This window comes from Chroicocephalus ridibundus, chromosome 4 (genome assembly GCF_963924245.1).
Source record: "Chroicocephalus ridibundus chromosome 4, bChrRid1.1, whole genome shotgun sequence".
NCBI classification, from domain to species: Eukaryota; Metazoa; Chordata; class Aves; order Charadriiformes; family Laridae; genus Chroicocephalus; species Chroicocephalus ridibundus.
In genome coordinates this window covers 3,248,596-3,269,153 of record NC_086287.1, presented here as the reverse complement: position 1 = coordinate 3,269,153, position 20,558 = coordinate 3,248,596, and the positions used below count along the sequence as shown (strand labels likewise).

Below are 20,558 nucleotides of genomic sequence, written 5' to 3'. Positions count from 1 at the left end.
GAATTAAAAAAAAATAACAAAAAAAACCAACCAAACAAAAACAACCACGAGAAAAGCTACGCAAATTGCACCTTTAAACAACAGTAAAGGAATATAAGAAGTTGAAGACATTACTTCGTGTCATCTCAATTCTGAATCTTTAATCATCAGCTTACCTCGTTACCATATACATAGCTGTACACCTTGTCAGAGCCATTACAAACTGTATGGCCAAAGCACAACCTTCTTATATCTTTAATTTTCAGCCAGGAAAAAATAAAATCAAAAAGAAAATAAAAAAATCCAGTAGTCCTTTCTTTATTGCACTCTATAAAACCTCTTGTTATAATCAAGAAGCCAATAAACAGTAATAGCTGATTATTCCTTTAAAATTTATAGTTTAACTCTTAAAATAAAATTTATATAGAAAAGATATCATTTACAACCCATTCAGTAGTAATCAGTCATTATGTACTCACAAACAATATTAAATAACTTGTATGCAGCAGTTTCTTTATAGGGCAAACAGAAGGGAATATTTTCTCCTTAGCAAATATAATATTCCACTGATAAAGAGCAATTCAAGTCAACTTTGGAGCAACTGTGATATACACAAATTTCTCTGAAGAAGCATAAGATTCATGTAGTGTAACAAGAATATATACACCTGTGTCCAGTGCATAGCTTAACAGCAGCATGTGAAAAGTCTAGTATCTTGAATTGGCACACCGTTACCTACAGAGAAATCATTGACGCAGAAAACACAGTGTATTCAGAGAACACCGGTGAGGCAGAGTAAAACAACAAGATGTAGTGTCACTAGGTAGGTGAGGAATAAATAGCGGGATTTTGCTCTGGAGGTCAGCAGCTTAGAACAGTAAAGACTTCGCCCTCGAACCCATCTTCTGAAGGAGAGGGCTCCTCCTTTCATCTGGTCAGGAAACAAAAAAACGTCAAATAAGCTTCTCAAATAAGCTCAAATAAGCTTCTCTGTAACTTAGATTTCTGAGGCACTATACACCTTTTGCCTCTGATGCAGCAACGGATGCCACAGCACAGGCTGTAAGCAGAAATGATTTAAAGGCCAAGGAAAACAGCGTCAATAAGGGGAGAGGAATGGACCCAAGACAGTTGTGTATTATGTAATTACATAACTGCATAATTATATGCATGCATGTTTTATTTAATGGCCACATGTGCAATATAAATATGATTACTCCCATTTTAATCTGAACAGATGTAATGTGTTATATGGCATGGTTTTACACAGCTGCCTGTATTTAACTCGCCATCCACAACCCAAACAGAAAGAAATTAAGGACATTTTTTCAGTAAAGCGTAGTTTCAGTAGTAGTTTGCTACTCTGAATGGACACCTTTACGGCCCACCCATCCCCATGACATCTAACCCAATAAAAGAGTATTTCACAGTCAGCGTTTCAGAGACAAGGCAGATTAGGCAGGTAGCTGCTTCGTTCTAGTGTTTACACATAAAAAGGACAACACAAAACCAGTGACTCCCAGTCACTCGGAAGGGAAATCCACACTCCAAGAATGAATTATAGTTGAAAGAAAGGGATAGCAGAGGGAAGACAGGAAAAAGAAAGGAGTAGCATGAAGGAGATAATGAACTGTGCTGTCTTCAATCCAGTCTGCAACCAGCAGCGTACAATATGCACACCGCTTTTAAGTTGCTGATAATTCAGGGGTTTTAAAAACTTTAATTCACTTACCTTTCGCACAATAACATGTTCACTGGGATTGATGATTAAGGCTTCTCTTTCCTCTTCGGTTTCCATCTGAACAGAATATTCGCTAGGTACAGACCTGTAACTGCTTACGTCAAATCTAGAGAAAAATGAAAGGGAGACAAGGGAGCACTGAATTATCTGTTCTTTTAAAGTACCGAATTCACATAAGAAACATCTTTTTGTATACTTAAATTACTGGGGGAAAGTCCCCACAAAAAGCAGCAAAACTTAGTTTGCGCTGCCAGGTCTTGTTCCATCTCTGTTTGCTATCTACTCTCAAGGTGTTCCATTTATTCAGAATAACCCCCATCATCACTACCTGACTGAAAGTGATTTTCAGACGATGGTAGTGACGGACACTTTATGTAGGCAGATGGATAATGATATTTTAAATCTATACAGTAGCTGTGCTAAAGCTGCTATATGTGAGATTTTTTTTCTAACTTGGAAAAAAAGAAACACCACTCACTGAGTCCAACATCTGAAGCAAGACATTAAATAAAGAAAAACAAATCCCAAAGCCCATAACATTTTCTTGATGCATAGCGTTAGACCTAGCTTTTTAACACAGTTACACATGCATTTGCGTTGCTTCAGGTACCGTGGACTCACAAAGAGGTTCTATTATTCGTTTGTCCTCTTTGTTCTATTATTTGCTCAGAAACCTAACACCCATAGGAAAACCTATCACTAATCTCACTGAAAATAAAAGGCAAACAAAAAGCCTGACACTCTGTTTTCCAGTTGTGTGGTACACGTGGCATTTACTCCAGGCAGAGTGCAAATGAAAACCTCAGCACGCTTCTGTCCAAGGGGAAGCAGAAGTGAAAGATGGCGTCGGCTCTCTGAACATGCAAGTTATTTCATACCCACATAAAGGTTTAATGCAGCAATCTAACTGCCACATATTTCAAAAGCATGAGAAAAATAAATATTGTTTTACAGACACTTTTCTTTCAAAAGAGGAGAACCCCACGTCTTACAGACAGGAGTATTTTACCTGTTACTTTGCTCCTCCGAGAGTCCAAGAGCCTCTTCTGCAGCTTCTCTCCTCCTCTTCTCTTCTGACAGTGTTTCTGTCAGCTGCGAGAGCGTCTGCTGCACTGACTCATACTGTTGCTCGGTCTCTGCAAGCCTGTGACAAAATGAATTCTGAAATCAGTATATTATGTACGTAAAGAATTACTTTCTTGTTCTTTTTTATGAAAGAATGTTCTTTTATTGCGATAAAGACTTAATTATAATGAGATGCTTTAGATTAGATACTGAAATAAAAAGTCACCAATAAGTATGTATCTTTACTAAAGGCTACCAGATAATAACGATTCAAGAATATGACTATGATTCATTTAATCCACTGTAAATCCGCTTCTCTCCTTTTTCCCTCCCAAATGCCTTAGAGGGATAGAAAAGCATTACTTTCACACTTACAACACAGCTGTCAGGAAAACAATATTGCTAATACACGCTCTCACTCCTGACCTTTTTCGGAGTTCATTTAGTTCCGTATTGTCTATTTCAACAATAACCGCAGATCTTTCCTGTGGTGCTCCAGGGGGAACTTCTGCTCTAGCTTCATCCTAGAAAATATTAAAGGGGGGAAAAAAGCCAGTCACCGTTTTTCTAGTTGCTAAAAATCTTTATTTCGATTAAAACCAGAAGCACCATAAAGCAGTGGAACAAACCACTCCTTGTGCTATTTAATCTTTTAATTTCTGGAGCTATTCTTTTCCAAACCTATCTTCTAACAGAAAGCTGATGCAGAATACAGCCGGTGTGTGCTGCGGACTGGGAGGATACGTTCACAATGCGTAACACAGCAATCTGAACAGTGTCTGAAGGGCAAGAAATGCACGTACACATCCACACAGTAACACAGCACTGACCACAGTTTCATAAGTAATGCAGCTACTCATTTATTTTTTACTTTACAGTTCTCCTCATTTGTGTTTATTTCTGCTTATGGAAGAGTACGGGTTGTTTTATATATGTATCCATATAATATTTTAGGGCATTATATTAATTGATCGCTACTGAGTAACCAAGGCAGTACAGAAAAACTTTGGAAAAATGAAGAGATCCCAAAGGCATAAGCTTACAGACGTGTATGAGGGGTTGGCAGAGGGTACTGAAACTCAAACACCTTGCAAAATGATTCACGACTGCTGGGAAATTATCACTAAACTCTGTTGATCCAATGATTAGCGATCATCCAGTTACCTCTACCAGCTGTAGACCAATTCAAGATGATACTTCAAAACAAGAAAAGCATGTATAAACAGCTTCCTTAAATGAAAAGTCAAGTAAAAACAGCTCTACAACAATAAAGTTATCTTCAGTGCATCATGGGCTAGCAAAAGTACTAAATCAGTACAACAAAAAGTATTTACTTTATTTTCAGCAGAAAAACAGAAAAGGGCAAGCACAGAAGAAAAAAAAAACAACCTAAAAACACTTCCATGTATTTGTTTACCTGAACAGTGCCTTGGAAAGATGTTACTTGCATGGTCTGATATTCCCTCTCCAGTCTTAAATAACGATTTTGCAAATCAGTGTAACGAAGCTGGTTATCCCTAAGAGTCTGCGAAAGAGTCTTCAACTGGGCAGACAAGACAGCATTCTCTTCTGCTGACTGCGCAACCTGAAACAAAATAACGTTAAAGAAACAAAAATTAGGAATTACCTCCTCTGGGAAATTACTACAGATTTGAGACCTGATGTTGAAAACCAAGTACTAGTTTCAAAATTGCATCAACTTTTTGGCAAGCTCACAGATTTAACTAGTTGTTTTATAAGCAGTGGAAATAATGAACCCTGAGCATTGATCTCCCCTGTCTTCAACATGCCCAAACCAGAAACTCAAGAGTTTTTAACCCCAGTACTTTCCTCCCTGTGTTTGCTGTGATATCACCACCTGGCAAAAGCCGGTATACGTAAGTTGCTACTTCAGGACAACACTCATCTTCACTTGTAGGAGCTTGAGATTTCTACACCTGTTTCAATGTTTGGTTAAAACTGTTATTAGGTTTATAAAATGTTTGGGTGAAGCAGCGAAAATGGACACAGTGACAGATGCAAGGTAACAGAAACCTAACTTGCTTTGAACACCAGGCCACAGAAAGACAGATAAACATTAAGGGAAGGTTTCCAAGAACATTTACAAACTTTTGCCAACAAAACCGAATACAAACACACACGTGCATGCGGGGACACACACTCTTACCACCTTAACAGCCAGAAAAGTGTTATCAAGAATGTGTAAAGAAACATTTTTGAGGTGTTTGAAGTTTCATATCAGATGGCTAAAAATCTTGTTCCAGCTAAGACAGCCATCTGTTTCTGTCTATAACAAAAAGTATTTTACTTTGAGTAGAAGTTCAGCAGTGCCCCATCAATCTCTTCAGAATGCAGATTCAAATAAACCTCTCTCAGGCAAATAAATATGACATTTAGTTTGCAATTTCTAGTCTGAGCCAACAGGGCTGTTTTGATGCATCTAAGTTCTAAAGCACTTTCAAGTATACAAGACATCGCCAATTTAGCAGTATTTCTATGTTGATACAAGCTCAGATTCTCAGGAGCTACTGAGGATCACAACTGTTGTTCTAGGTTACCTTCGAATTAACCTGCTGAAAATGCAGATCCTTCTGGTGTATCTCCTGAAGACAGCGCTGCAGGTCATTTTGAAGCTGATTCTTCTCAGCTAAGACATGTTTGATTTCCTCAGGTACGTCTGCACTTCCGGCGAGGGAGGCAGTTTCTAAAACCTTAAAAAAAAAGTATTAGCGTATTCAGTGTAAATGGTATAGGAGTTTTCTAAATAATATACAACTCCAAGGCTAAATATACGCACAGACTACAGAACAATTTCCTTTTCACAAGATCATTTCCTTCTCACAAGTTAATACCGCATTTGCAAGAGACTTTATATATATATATATCTAAAAAAACCCCAAAAAACTTCTGCTTAGTGTTTTCAACCTAAACACTTCAATTACAAAAAACAATTAAAAATTAACATGAAAAGGCAACCCAATGTAATTTTTAATTTGCAAACAGTGTGAAGCACAAAAAAAAAAACAAAGTGAAAAAACAGAAAAAGGCAGATTAATATAAAAACCCTTTCAAAAATTACTTTCAAACTAATAATGTATGTATTCATGACTTGTGGAAGAGCTCTTTGTAAATATGAATTTAAAGCTGAAAGTCCATTTTGGAAAAAAACCAAAACAAACACTCAACTTTATGACTCATTCACATCTTTGGCCTTCCTTGTCTCTGGCAGGTCAACATTTTTATGTTAATCTCCAATAATGGAAGGAAGTGTGCCATCCCTAATACTTTATGGAATCTGTTTTCCTATACAATCATGAAATAAAGACTTCTACCACATAAAATATTCCATAACCCAACAGACATTACAGGTCAATAGCTCCTATTAGTGATTTTAATCACTAAAAACGAACAGCATACGAGACACAAACTTGACCAACTAAAATGCTGTTTTTAGTGAAATTAAAAGGAATAAGGTTCACTTCCTTTGGCACAAAAAAGGCAAATAAGAATATTATTCTAAAATAACGCTTTCCTTGAACCTTTAATGATAGGCTACAAAAGTAGACAACAACTGCCAGCCTGGGTCTCAGCTGCTGCCTTTCTAAATCGAGTATTTTGTTCCTGCCAGAAGCCAACTCCAGCTGCTTCAGGGCAATGGTAAGAACGCTTCCATTCAGCACATCATCTCTCCCTTCTACCCCCAGTTAGGTCCTGTTCTAATCTGCAGTAGTTAGAGATTGGTTTAGGCTCTCATGAACGAACTTTATTAGGTCTTTAAAATTTTTTAGCATGAAGTATACAAATTCCGAAAAACTGCTGTTGTCAACATAAACTACAAAGTCCTTTTTTGATCCTCTTAATAACTGTGTTCCTGAATATAGGTTGTAGCTATACTACATCTCTACTGTAGAATCATGTTTGAACCATTTTATTATGATACTTTTTAAACTTCTTATTATATTCTGGATTTAACTAACCTAAAACAGTAACTTACAAGATGACTAAAGTAACCTACTAACATGTGCAACTCAGGAACAAGGAAACGCCGTTACCTTACAACGTAACCACGGCAAATTGTTACTCCCTTTTGACCAAGAATCAATAACCATTATTGGTTCGTGACCTTCACCTTTCACTTCACAACCATTTCATTTCTTTGTGAAGATGCTTTCCATGTTTTTAACCAGTAAAACACACCACACGAGCAAGTTCTCTCTATTTTCTCATATGTCCATATCAACCTATGAGAAACTCATGATTTTTCTTTGTTTAAAAGAAGTTGATCGATATATCAGACTGCGTTATAAAGTGGTTTTAATAATTGCAACTCGTTTGCTTGGAATAGTTGTAACTTGCTGACTTGACCCTAGGCAACACTGACATAGAGGTAATGCTCTCATCGGCCTGCTGTATAGTTCTCATTTGGGAAGCAGGCTGCAAATTTAATACAATAAACCGATGGAAGCGCATCCGTGCCTCCTGCTACATTTCATTTGTTTACCTTGGCTGGGTAATTGCTGCCACTGGAGACTGATTTCTTAACAGCCACGTCTTGCTGCAGCTTCTGTAGTTCTGCAATCTGTCGGTCTTTCTCAGCAACTGTGATTTGACATTGATTTCGCAGTGCCTGGGACTCTGAGAGGAGGAGGTTGTTTTCCATTCTGAACATAAAATATTAGACTAGACGTTAAATGATAATACGCTACATACTAGTGAATGAAAAGGATAAAGCTGTACTCGCTTATTTCTGAAATAAGTAATGGTATTTTTTGAACTGTTATATGCAAATATGGAGCACTACATGAACATTCTCAATACATGTTTCGGTTTAAAGACATCTGCTAAAAAAAAAATTAAAAAAAAAAATCAGAAAATAAAGCCTGGGAAGTGATAACATCGTGTTTGCTTCGTTGGCTTGGAGATGAGAGAAGTTAATTGGCTGTAAAGATACTAACATCCGTTAACACAATAAACGGTTCAGCTACGTAAAGAATAAGGTTGTGCAGCAAAACGGCTCAAGGTCACAGTTGTGTAGAGTCCTGCTCGAGGTAGGCAGTCTACCCTACTGCAAAAACAGGAGTTTGAAAAGGAACAGCCCAGACTCAGAAGACTGAAATAAACAAACACACCACATTCCCGGACACTGCTGTCATACACAGGCAGTATCACAAAGGGCATGAAAGTGACTGAAATCCTTTTGAATGCAATTTAATATATGTTTTTAAAGTTTTCGGGGAAAAAAAAAAATGGGAAAAGGCTCTTCATGCTGTTCACTGGTTAAGTCTACAAGTTAGAATGAGGTTTGAATGTTTCATGTTAACTTGCTCACAGATAAATGTGGGGGCTGACCTTTTGATCTACACCCCCTCCTGCAAAAGCTTCTTGTGTAAGACAGGTATTATCTCACACAGACTTTAATGAGAGATCTAGAAATTGCACTTGGAACAATAAAACGCAGTAAGGCACTAAGGATACTGCCTACTGGCCTCAAGTTCAGCCAAAATTATCTTCACTGAACTGATCATATAGCATGCTTTCACACTTCAATCATCTGCATAAGTTTAAAAGCCTGAAGAAGAACAGTTGAAGATGATCAAATCTTGATCTGCCTCCACTAAGTGCCACTTAAAAACGCCTACTGCCTTCTTTGAAGCAGACCTCACGAGGCATTCACAGAATCAGGCCCAAGGCGTCACATTATTCACTTGTCACAGATGATGCAAGATGTGAACAGTGCCGGAACGGACTCTTGAATCTACAAAAACAATGCTGAAATGTGAAATGAAGTCAATTTTCAATATGAAGTTGGGCCAAAGATGCAACACCTCAGACATCCTTTAGAAAAAGATTTCAGGGAAAACGTTCAGCCATATCAATCATTACTCTAAGAAGAGAATATAATACCAAGCATTGAAATAAGATTCTTAAACTGTAGTTCCATATACCCAAGTCACCAACCGAATGTTTTCACAACCAAGAAAACATTCACTTAAGACTGTCTGAAACTTTACACAAAAAAAAGAGACCATTACATAAAGATAGAAGGATAACCACGAACAAAGACAACTCTGTGGAAGTTGATTTCACACATTACAGAAATATCCTCATCCTACTTCCTGCTAAACAATCCATAATTTTGGTTGTGTGTCAGTTTTAGGTCAGGTTGTGAAGTCGCTGAAGAATTCTAAACAAGAGCCACGTGTTGGTTAATTTTAACATTTATACCTTAATCCAGCAAGCTCATTCTGGTACGATGCAATCTCTCGCTCAGTTTCTGCTTGGAAGGTTTTTGTCTGATGCAATGCCTTCTCCAAATCATCAACCTTGGTCTTCAGTTTTGATATTTCAACAGCTGCAAGGCTGGCTCCTTCTTTAGCCTATGTTTAATAAACATGGTCAGTGAACTGGAAGGAAAACTACAGGACTGAAGTTTTATTCGTGCTAGAATTCTAATTACAGAACAATGTATTTCCCCCATTTGCTCTTGTTTAACAGGATAATTATTTAAACTCCCAAAAGTGTAAACGTGTCTTCTCTAGTCACACAATGTTTTCTTAGAACTCACATAATTTACAAAGTTCAACTTCAGAATCCATAATGCCTCTAAGCATTCTCGGTATAAAAAAAAAAAAAAATTGAAGTGATACAGCTAATTAAAACTTACCAATCTTTCCCTATTGTTCTGAGGCGTATCCAAGCTACTTTTAAAAGGATTTATCTCACTGATGCTGTTACAACCAATGGGAAGCGAAACTGTGCCCTGTTTTGTTTCAGAAGTTACCTTCTGATTGCCGAGTTCCTGCAGCAATTTGTCTCGGTCATCCTGAAGACTGGCCATAGCCTTGGAAAACGCTTCAATCTGGTGAACGTAATTCCCACACTCAGATGAGAGCCTGCTAATCTCCATCTCACGACTGACTAACGTCCTACAGAGATTTTCAATTCCATCAGCAATCTGATCAAGTGTAACCTTATCTGCAGCATGAAAAATAACCCGATTCAGAAGAGAATTTTCTTTGAGCATACTGATAAAATGTAATTTAAAGCCATGCAATTGAGCCTCAAGTTCATCTCCTTTCTTTTTTTCAGTCTTGAGTTCAGATGTGTATTTGCTCTGAAGTACCTTTAAGTCCTCTATTATCCTATCTCTGTCATTTTGCAGCGCAGTCATTGCTTTCCCAAAGGCCTCATTTTGGGACCTCAGGTCACTATTTTGAGATTGAACTTCTAGTAACATCTTCTCTGCCAAAGCATCAGGTTCATCTCTGCGTTCAAGTTTCAAAAGACTCTTACTGTATTCCTCATCTGCATCCTTAGCGTTTCCACCTCTTGATTTATGGAGTTCTTGAATCTTCTTCTGAAGATTTTCTCCATACTGTCCATTGGACACATTTTCTTTTTTCTGAACGCTATCACTAGTTAGCAGCTTCTCTCCAGATTCAGAAACAAGTTTCTCTTTGTTTAAGGATGCAATTAAAGATTCTAAATCATTTATTTTAGACACTAATTTTTTGTTTTCACGTTCCAAAGATTCAGCACTATCCTTCTGCAGCTGACTGGAGAGTTGCATTTCTTTTATTTGTTTTTGAAGGTCGTATTTTTCTTGTTCCAGGCTTTTAATACAATCCAATTTCTGCTTAAGTAAGTCTTTCAGCTGATGGTCTTTCAGAGACAGAACCTGGTTAAGATCTTCCCTGTATTTTATCAGCTGTGCACTTAGCATCGCGTTTTCAGAATGAAGATCATCTATCTGATTGAGAAGTATCCTTATTTCTTGCTTCAAAGCATTATTCTCACTGGCGTTGCCAACTATCAGACTGTCCCGCTGACTTAAGACATCTCGGTGTTGTTGTTCCAGTTCTTTGTATTTAGAAAAGAGATCATCCCGATCATTCTGAAGAGACGACATGGACTTTTTAAAGGCATCTATTTCACTAGCAATTGCAGCCTTATCTTGACCTGCTTTGTCTGCTTTCATCTGGAGATTTCTCAATTCGTTTTCCATCCTCTGACAGGACTCCTTGGATTGTTGTTTCTCTGTCTGCAAAGACCTCAACTGAAGTTCATACTCTTTGATTTGTTCTCTATGTTGAGTCTGTACCTGAATCAGGTAGTCAGAAATTTCATCACCTTTTGAAGAAATCAGTAAGGAGATTTCTTTGTCTTTATTATTTAGCATGATCTTCATTTGCTCAGAAATGGTAATCTGCTTTTGCAATTCAGCATTAATTTTTTCCTTCTCAGCTAGAAGCTCTTGCAGTTCTTGTTCCTGTCTTGTAAAACTACTTTCCAGAGCTTTTATCTCTCTTCCTGCACTTTTGCTATTCTCTATAAGATGATTAAGAGAATTATTTTCTTTAAGGAGTGCTTGCAAAGCTTCTTCTTTGGACTGAAGAACACTCTCCAATTCTTGCTGCCTGTTAAAGAAAAACATATTTTCTTCCTTTATTCTGCAGAGCTCTTCATAGCGTTGTGTATCAACAGATTTTTGCCTCAAATACAGTTCATCCTTTGTTTCCTCTACCACAGAATATTTGATATTCAATTCTTGAATCTGAGCAATTTTGTCTTTCAGTTCCTCTTGCAGAGACGTTATTTTTTTGTTGCTGTCTTCTACCTGTTTCTCTTTATTTTGGATGGCCTCTTTGAACTGCATTTCCCAGGTTTTCATTTCAGTGATTACCCTGTCCCGGTCATCCTGAAGAGAGGACACACACTTTGTGAAAGCGGCTAATCGTGCCAAAGCCGCATTCAGATCTGCTTGAAGTTTCTTGTTTTGAGAGTCCTTAATGCTAACTTCCTCTCGCAAACCACGAAGCTCAGTAATTGCCCTGTCTTTTTCTCTCTCAAGGGCACCGTGTCTTTCTTCTAGGTTCAAAAATTCTCTTTTGTGAACCAATTTTAATTGTTGAAGATTAAATTCCAATTCTCTCTCATATTGTCTCTTTTGAATTTGTAGCTCGTCTTCTTTCTTTTTAAGTTCTTTTCTCCAATTTAGATTCTCATCTGCAAGCCCGACCACTTCATTCTTTGACTGATCCAACAAGTTCATCTGTGAAGAAAGCTCTCCCTTGAGACGACAGATTTCTTCATTTGATTTTGCAAGCTTTTCTGAAATGTTACTTAACTCTTTTTCGAGTTTTTCACTTTTTGACTGTGAGAGTTTCACAGATCTTTCCAAATCCAGGATCAGCTCCTGGAACTTTACAGAATCCTTTTGCAAATGGCTGATCTCCTGCTGCTTCTCCTTTAAGAGTTCTTGCAATTCTTTTGTTTTGTTTTTACTTCCGTTATTATCCCTCTGAGCACTTTTCACCTTCTCCTCAAACATTTTTACAAGGTGTACCTGCTGCTCTTCTTTTTCTCTGACCACATTGCATTTTTCCGCCTTTAATTCTTCCAGTTGCTGTAACAGCAAGTTATTCTGTACCTGTGCTGATTTCATTCTATCAGTAAGATGATCAACTTTTTTAACATGATTAAGCAATTCTGTCTCAAGAAATTCTCTCTCATTCTTTACTTTGTAAGAACTTTCTTGGACGTTTTCTAATTCTTCCTGTAACAGACATTTATCATCCTCTAAAATCTTAACTTTTTCATTTAGACTAACAATTTCTTGTGTCAGGCTTTTACATTCCATGTCCAGCTTGGTCAGACAATGATTTTTATGGTCCAGAGATTTTTCAATTTCTTTTGCTTTTTCTGACATTAATTTTCTTTCTTGTTCTAGGACAAGCAGAGCTTGCTCTTTTTCAGAGAGTTTATCCTTTAACACATTAATGTCCCGCAACAATGATTCATTCTCACATAATGCATCATTGATTTTAGATTGCATATCATTTTGGTACACTTCCATTTGAACCTGGAGCTCCCCCAAAGCTGCTTTAGTTACGGTAATGTTATTATGAAGGATATAATTTTCATTCTGGATTTTCTCTAAAGCCTGCTTTAAATTTTCAGACATTTGTTTCAGCTGCTCATTTTCCTCCATTAGCTGATGATTCTGACCAGTGAGTTCATGAAGCCGATCCTGGTGTTCTTGCATCCTTGCCTCTTGCTCACGGATCTGCCTTTCTGCTTTACTTTGTAATTCGTCGACTTCCATTTTCTTGGATTCGCCAAGTTGTTTCAGGTGATTCTTAATAACCTCATTTTCATCCGTGAGTTTTTGTAAACGCTTCTCAAGAGTCTCCTTCTCAGATTCTCCTTCCCTGAGCCTTTGAATAGCCTCTTGCTTCTCTTTTCTAGTGAGATCAATAACTTGCCTCATATCAGCTATTTTACTACTGATATTCTCGTAAGCCTGAAGGAGCGACTCATACTCCTGCTTTAATTCACTATGTTTAGCCTTCCATCCTGTTAATTCAACTGTCTGAGAATCTTTTAAGGTATTTAGTTGGAAAGAAAAGGCCTCTTTTTCCTGAACTATGGTCTCCATGGTAGATTTAAGACTTTCACATGCCGCGGTGAGGTTTTCGTTTTCAGTCAACAGTCTGGCATTTTCAGAAACAAGGCGCTCCTCTTCAGACAACGGAGAAACAGCACTTGAACTTTGTGTTTCTCTACTAAGCTCTAACAAGCGTTCAAGCATATCTGTCTTGTTCACCAGTTCTTCTCTTTCCAACATCAGCTTATCCATCTGGTCTTTTAGACATTTATTTTCTCTCAGGGCTTCTTTACGTGATATTAAAGCTGCCTGTAATTTTCTCTGAAGGCGCTCTCTGGACTTCTCTTCTGCTATAGTTCTTTGCTCTTGTGGTTTAGAATCATTTACATTTGCAGTTTTTGACAGCGGCTCTTCAATCATTTGCATTTGTTTCTGAATTTGACATTCTGTTGCTTCTCTCAGTTTAGTTTTCCCGGAGTAATCAGTCTCTGAGGGTTGGAAACAGGTGCCTTTACCTTCTAGCTTTCCTTGAAGGGAATTACTTTCCAAACAAAACTCTCCCAATTCTTTTTCAGTATCATTTCCTTCCTTAAGCTCTTTGCGCGACACCACAGGTCCACTCATCTCAGCCTTCTCACGTAGTGTACATAGCTCTGTCAGGAGTTTTTTGTTTTCTTCACTGAAATGTTTTACCTCCTTTTTCATATTAATTAGTTCCAAATTGGACTTTTCTAAACAACCGAGCAGTTTCTCTTTTTCACCCTTCATTTCTTCAAATGCTGTTTTGTAATGGTGGGCTGCTTCTTGGCCCTCCCTTATAGCTTTGTTTAATAATTCCTTTTTCATATCAAGTTTATCTTTGACATCCCTAAGTGAACAATGCAACGCTTCTATTTCTTCATTCTTTTCTGCAACCTCTTTCTTAGCTTCACTTCTCAACCTCTGCAGTTCCTCCTGGTTCATCTTGTAATCCTCTTCACTTTTTTTAACAAGTGCTTCTTTCTCATTACTTACATGTTCAAGTGCTGTCTTAATCTCTACAGCTTCAGCCTGGTATGCTTTCAGTTTTTCCTGTAGCTGCTTTACGTCCTCCAACAAGATGCCCGTACATTGCTCCTGCTGCCTCAAAGAGTCTAAGCTGACTGTTTCTTCTCTTTTACCACCAAATTCAACCGATATTTTTCTCAACTCTTTCTTTAACATTTCTGTTTCCTCCTGAAGTTTTGCGTAATTACTTCTTAGTTCTTTTAACTCAGTTTCTTCACTTGCCGCTGAAGCGATTGTGTTTTCTGACTCTTGTAAGGATGCATTCTGAACCTTGTTTCTTGCCTTCTCTGATTCCAAATTCCTTAGGTCAGCTGCTTCTTCTCCCAGCACTGCCTTTGGTGAAGCCAGCTCTTTCCCTAAAGGGTACTCTTCTAACTGAATAAAGTCAAGTTCTTTACTTTTTGTTTGAAGAACTTCCCAGAGTGCTTTATGTTCTTGTTTCAGTTGCTCAAGGTATTTTTTTTGTTTTTCAAAATCTGCCGTGAGTTTAGTGTGCTCTTCCCTTTCTTTCTGAAATTTTTTCATATCTTCTTTCCTGACCAAAAGCTCCCTCTGTAAAGCTTCTTTTTCTTTTTTTAATTGATTTAAGACATTAATGTCATGGTTGGGGTCCAGACGCTTCTTCCTGTCCCCAGCACTTAAACCAGGCTCTTCTGAACAGGAATTTTTCAACAATTCTTCCTTCTTCTTAACTTCAGACTTCAAATTTTCAAGAGCTAAAAGCAGCTGAGAACGTTCCTCTTCATATGCACCTGTCTTTTCATCAAGTACAGATTGCGTATGAGCAAGCATGCAGTCCTTTTCCTCTAAAGATTTTAGGTTCTGCTCACATATATTTTCTTTTTCAGCAATGACATCATTTAGTTTTGTAATGTTGTCCTGAAGTTCCTCTAAACAAGCAGCTTTTGAAGACAAAATTTCAGTCAAATCACTTATTTTGGCATCTTTTTCTGAAAGTTGTTGCTTCAAACTTCCAAGATGAGACTCAAAATCTTTATTTTGTACTTCAACTAGTTTCAGCTTGTCTGTTAAGTCATTAACTTTCTTCAACAGCTCCTCTGCTTTTTTTTGCTCTTTTTCTACTTCTTCCTGCCCACTCTTTTCTAGTTTTCCAACTTTTTGCATTAGATCTCTTCTTACTATCAATGCTGCTTGAAGTTTCTTTTTCAGATTCTCTTTTTCCTTGCCCATTTTCTCAAGATTAAACTGCATCTCCTCTTTTTCATTCATTAAATCCTTAAACACAGCTTCTCTACTGCTCAACGTAACCTGACTGTGTTCCAGTTCTTTCTTACAATCCTCAAGTTCCTGCAATACTCGGTTTAGCTCTCCTACAGAACTATTATGAACAGCTTCGAGGTCTTGCAGTTTGGTATTTAATGTATTTCTCTCTTCAGAAAAATTCAGCATTTCATTAGACAATGATTCCATGATCTGGGTAACAGAACAGTCCTTTTCTTTCAGTTGCTGGCTTAGACCAGAAATTAACTCTTTCTGCTGATTTACCTGGGTAGTTAAGTTTTCAAGGAGTTGATCTTTTTTTCCCATTTCTTCAAGGAGACTTGTTACTTTTTTACCTTCAACGTGCAGTTTTTCTTGACTGGTTCTTGCAATTTCTTCTGATTTATTTATCTTGTCTTGAAGAAATTCAACCTGCTTATTTATTTCTGCAAGAGACTCTTCCCTTTCTTGCAAGAGACACTGTTGTTTACCTAATGTTTCCTTGACTGTGACCACTTCTTTTGACAGACATTCGATTTCAGACTGGTATTTGTCCTTCATCTTTTCGATATCATTCTGCAGCGACTCCTTCTGCTTCTCAAGTGACTGCATACTTTTTAATTCATCTTTCATGGTGTCTATTTCTTTCTGTTTTTCTAAAAGCACCAGTTGCAATTGTTCTCCTTCTGTTTCTTTGCTCAAAATAGTGGTTATAAGACTGGAGAATTTTTCCAACTGAATTTTACTATCGGTTAGCTGCAGTTCAGCATCTGCAGTCTGTGCCTTCTTTTCTTTACATAGAAACCTACTGCTAAGTAATGGAGATAAGCTTTGAGTTAACTCCTCTTTTATAAGATCCAGCTCTTGCTGCAAAGACTGGATTTTGCTATCCTTTGATTTCATTTCACTTTCTAAACTGCTCAATTGCTCAGTAAGTTTATTATTTTGTAAAGTTGCCCCATCAAGTTCTGTCACCCATTTGTTTTCTGACTCAAGTAGATTTTGTTCTAGAGTTTCAAATTTAAGTTCTAATTTAGACAGTTCTTCACCTTTCACACTAACCTGCATCTGTAACTTCTCATTTTCAGTCTTCATCTGCAGTTTGACAGCATCTATCTGCATTCTTGAATAATTCTCACTGGTTTCTAGTTTTTCATTGATTTCTTGGAGCTCTTCCAATTTCTTTTGCAAATGATTTTGAGATGTAGTAAGCTGTGCATTTTCAGCCACCAGTTTACCAGCATCTTCTTGCAACCGATTTTTTTCTTTCTCTAAAGACTCTACCTGGCACTGCAGACTATCTATTAAAAGCGCATTGTCATGGCAGTCTTGAGATGATTTGGAATTTACATTGTTCAATTCTAGCTTCAAACACGCTATGTTATCTGCCTGTTCAGTGCACTTCACACGTAGAGACTCCACAGTCAATTCTTTTTGCTGTAGTTGTTCTTTCCATGAACTTATTTGGTCTAGTGCTTTTTGGTGTTCATTTTTAAGAGAATCAAGTTCAATTGTCAAAGAACCAATTTTCTTCTGATTAATATCAAGCTCCTCGTTCTTTTCCTGAAATTCCTTAGTAAAGTTTTTCATGGCTGTATCACTTTTTTCTAATTTTTCTCTGAGAACTTCAATCTCACTAGAAAGAACATCAACATTGCTATCTGCCAACTGTATGCTGGTATTTTTCTCTTTTAAAGAATTTTGCAGTCCAGCAATAACTTCTTCTTTTTTCTCAAGAGCTGCATCCAACTCAGTCCTTAATACATACTGTGCTTCAATTTTCTCCTGAAGAGATAAAAAGGCATTTTCACCCTCATGGACTAGTTCTTTAGATTTATGTAGTTCTTGCGTTAATTCATCTACCTGACTTCTAAGCTGAGAAATTAAATTTGTCTTCTCTTCATCTTTCCTTGCTTTCTCCTGCAGAGTTTTGAGGAGACTTTTATTTTCCATAAGAGATGACTCCTTTTCTGATAAGGATTGGTTCACCTCAATTATTACACTCTTCTGACATTGTATTTCTTTTTCTAAATTCACTTTCGCTTCCTCCAGTTCTACCACCTGTTTCTTTAAGACCTCACATTCATCCTCTTTCTCTTGAAGTTGCGTCTTTACATTCTCACTAGATAATGAAATATTGTTGATGGTTAATTCTTTTTCTGAAAGTAGTACTTTTAATTGCTCTGCTTCAGAGCCTAGAAGCTCCAACTGTTTCCGTTGCAAAACAGAAGATTCCTGTACCTCAGAAAGCTGTACTTTTAAACTGATGTATTCATCTAACTTTTGTTTTAAAGATTCATCCTTCTGTATAATTGAATCATTCAACTGAGATGATTTTTCTGTCACATTTTTAAGCTGACACTGAAGGTCAGAAATAACCTCCATATTCTCAGACAGTTGAACCCTAAGTACATCAGACTCTTCAGATTTATCTTTTAATAACTTTAATTCTTGGGCTTGCCTCTTAAATTCACTTTCTTTTTCCTGCATTGCATGTCTAAGCTGGCTGGTTTCAAAACCCAGGGCTTGTATTTGGTTTTGCAGATCTGAAATGATTTGCATGTATTGCCCCTCTCCTGCCATTTTACTATCTTTCATTTGCTGAATCAAAGCCTCCTTTTCAGAAAGGAGAGTTTGTTTTTCTTCAAAGACAATTTTTAAGTTTTCTTTTTCAATCAAGAGGCCGTCAATTTGGTCCTTCAGAGCTAAAATATTATGGCTTTGTTGAGACAAGTGTGAAGTTAAAGCAGCTACTTCGTCTGACTTTTTCGTTACCATAACATTAACTGTTTCGATGTCTACTTTCAATTTTTCATTTTCTAGAGCTGCTGCATGTGCTTGTTGCCTTGCTGAAGCAATTTCAGACTGTTGCTGTACCAACTGTGACTGAAGAACTTCACATTCACGTGACTTCTCGCTCAATAAGCTTGAAAAGTCCTCCTTTTCATGCTTAAGCACATCCAATTCTTTGCTTACTAGCTGTAGCTGATTATTTAACACTGTACTTTCTTCCATTTTTTCAGACATTTGCCTATGAAGGTTCTCAAGTTCTGAACCCTGACTTTTTACAGTCAGGTCTCTTTCCTCTACCAACTGAGATAACTTTGTTTTTTCATCTTTAAGATTTTTTATTTCATCCTGCAGCTCTACAATACAAAACTTACTCTCTTCGGTTGCCTTACGTAATGAATTATTTTGAAGGTTTGTCTCTTCTAGAGACCTGTTCACAGCTTCAAAATCCAAAGTTAGGCTTTGAATTTGTTCCTGCAGTAGTAAATTCTTTTCCTTACTATGGCTGAGCTCTTGGATTAGGCTACTGCATTCAGATAACTTATTATTTAACATTTCTTCTTTCTTTATTTCTTTGTCTCTAGTATCCTTCAGCTGAATGAGAAGTGATTGCATTTGTTCATGCAACTGTTGTGTCTGTTCCTTACTTTCACACAACTGATCAGCCAGCACGTTACATTCCTTTGTTTTCTCCTGCAGCTGTTCTGCCACTGAATTTTCTTTTTGCTCGGCAAGTACTGAAAGTTGTTCAATCTCTTTTGCCAGGGTGTTTTTATCACAGTTTAGTACTGAAAGAGTTTTTTCGTACTCAGCAGTGCTAACCGATAACTTATTCTCTATTTCTGCCACAGCCTGGATTTTCTTTAACAATTCACATTCTTTTACATCCAGGAGTTTGGACAAATTCTCGTTTTCCCTGATCAGCTGTTCCTTCTCTTTTTCCACTATATCTATACTTCTTTTCAGATACTCGTTTGCTTTTATTTGCTCTGCCAATTTTTCTTCTTTCCCTTGAAGATCTGCCTGCAATTGCTTATTAGCTGAAGCTTTCTCCTGTGTCTCTATTTCCATCTTGTTAATTTGTTTATGTATTTCATTTAATTGGTTATTAAGTTCTTTGCAACATGTCTCTTTGGCTTTCAGATCTCCAGATAACTTAAGTTTAGTCTCTTCATTTTGCTGCTCCAAAACCCCAAGCTTCTGCTCTAATGAAGCAATGAACTGTTGTTTCTCTTGTAATTCTTTTTTAATTGTTTCCTGATGTTCAGTATGTTCTATAAGCTTTCTAGATAACTCAGCCAACTCTTCATCTTTTTTAGCATTTTCCAAAACCAGTTTGTTGTATGAATCTTTAATTGATTTTAACTCATTTTCAAGTGTCTGTGCTTTACTCTCTTTCTCTTTAAGCAAATTGTTCCATTTTTCCTTTAGCGTATTGTTTTCCTCAAGCTGAGATTTCAAGTATTCAGTTTCTTTTCTTTGTTTATCCTCGGTTTCTTGTAGCTTTTCAGATGATTTACTAATTTGTTCTTTCAGCAAAGTAATTTGTGACTCACATTCCGCCAGTTTGTTACGGTATGCGACATTGTTGGCTTTGATTTCAGAACGAAGGTCCTTAATTGTAACGCTGTTCTCAGTGTTTTGTCTTATTAATTCCTCATTTTCTTTGGTTTTAGCTTCATTCTCAACTCTAACTCTTTCTAGCTCTAGTCTCATTGTATTACTTTGCTCCGAAAGGACAGATATCTTCACGCTTGCATCTCTTACATCAGCTGTTTGTACTTCTTTCAGTAAATGAGTTTCCCTTTCAGCCTTTGATAAAGCCTCCTCCATCCCTCGTATTTCTTCCTCTTTGCATTGCACTTGACGCTTCAGGATGATAATCTGTTCAGAATATTCTGTCATAGTCAAAGACAGGACAGACACCTCCCTGTCTTTTTCTGCCAGTGCCTCTTTAAGATTATCAATTTCTCTTTCACGTTTCTGGAGATCTTGAATAAGTTGAGATCTTTCCTCTAAATGGCTTGTATTCAATTTGTCGAGCTCTTCATTTGTCTGGTCCAGATCCAGCTGCATCGACTCTACCACGCCATCTTGTTTCAAAGTCTAAACATCAAGAAAATAACGTTAGAAGAATACTTCAAACATACGTTAGAGGGAGAACGGAAGTTACACTCCACATGTAGAACGAGTATCTAAGATAATCAATCTGTCCCCAACTGTCACAAGATAACCATGTTATTCTTTAAATTGTTTTAGCCTACAGAAAGTTTAGTGTATGAAATTTTTAGCAGCTAATGCTGTTATTTTGCTGACATTTAAATGGAC

At 37.2% G+C, this 20,558-nt stretch overlaps 1 protein-coding gene across 3 annotated transcripts in view; it reads right to left on the bottom strand.

Annotated features, from left to right (window-relative positions):
- Positions 1–120: 120 nt before the first annotated feature.
- The window catches only part of LOC134514872 (golgin subfamily B member 1-like), a 46,185-nt gene continuing 25,747 nt past the window's right edge, over positions 121–20,558 (bottom strand). For all 3 annotated transcript variants that reach the window (XM_063333190.1, XM_063333191.1, XM_063333192.1), the window contains exons 21-29: positions 9,450–20,336; positions 9,011–9,162; positions 7,287–7,446; positions 5,344–5,496; positions 4,203–4,370; positions 3,212–3,309; positions 2,730–2,864; positions 1,712–1,826; positions 121–910 (exon numbers count right to left, since the gene is read on the bottom strand). In XM_063333190.1, the coding sequence (XP_063189260.1) occupies positions 752–910; positions 1,712–1,826; positions 2,730–2,864; positions 3,212–3,309; positions 4,203–4,370; positions 5,344–5,496; positions 7,287–7,446; positions 9,011–9,162; positions 9,450–20,336 (12,027 nt within the window). In that variant the 3' untranslated portion in view covers positions 121–751. The remainder of the gene's footprint in view (positions 911–1,711; positions 1,827–2,729; positions 2,865–3,211; positions 3,310–4,202; positions 4,371–5,343; positions 5,497–7,286; positions 7,447–9,010; positions 9,163–9,449; positions 20,337–20,558) is intronic.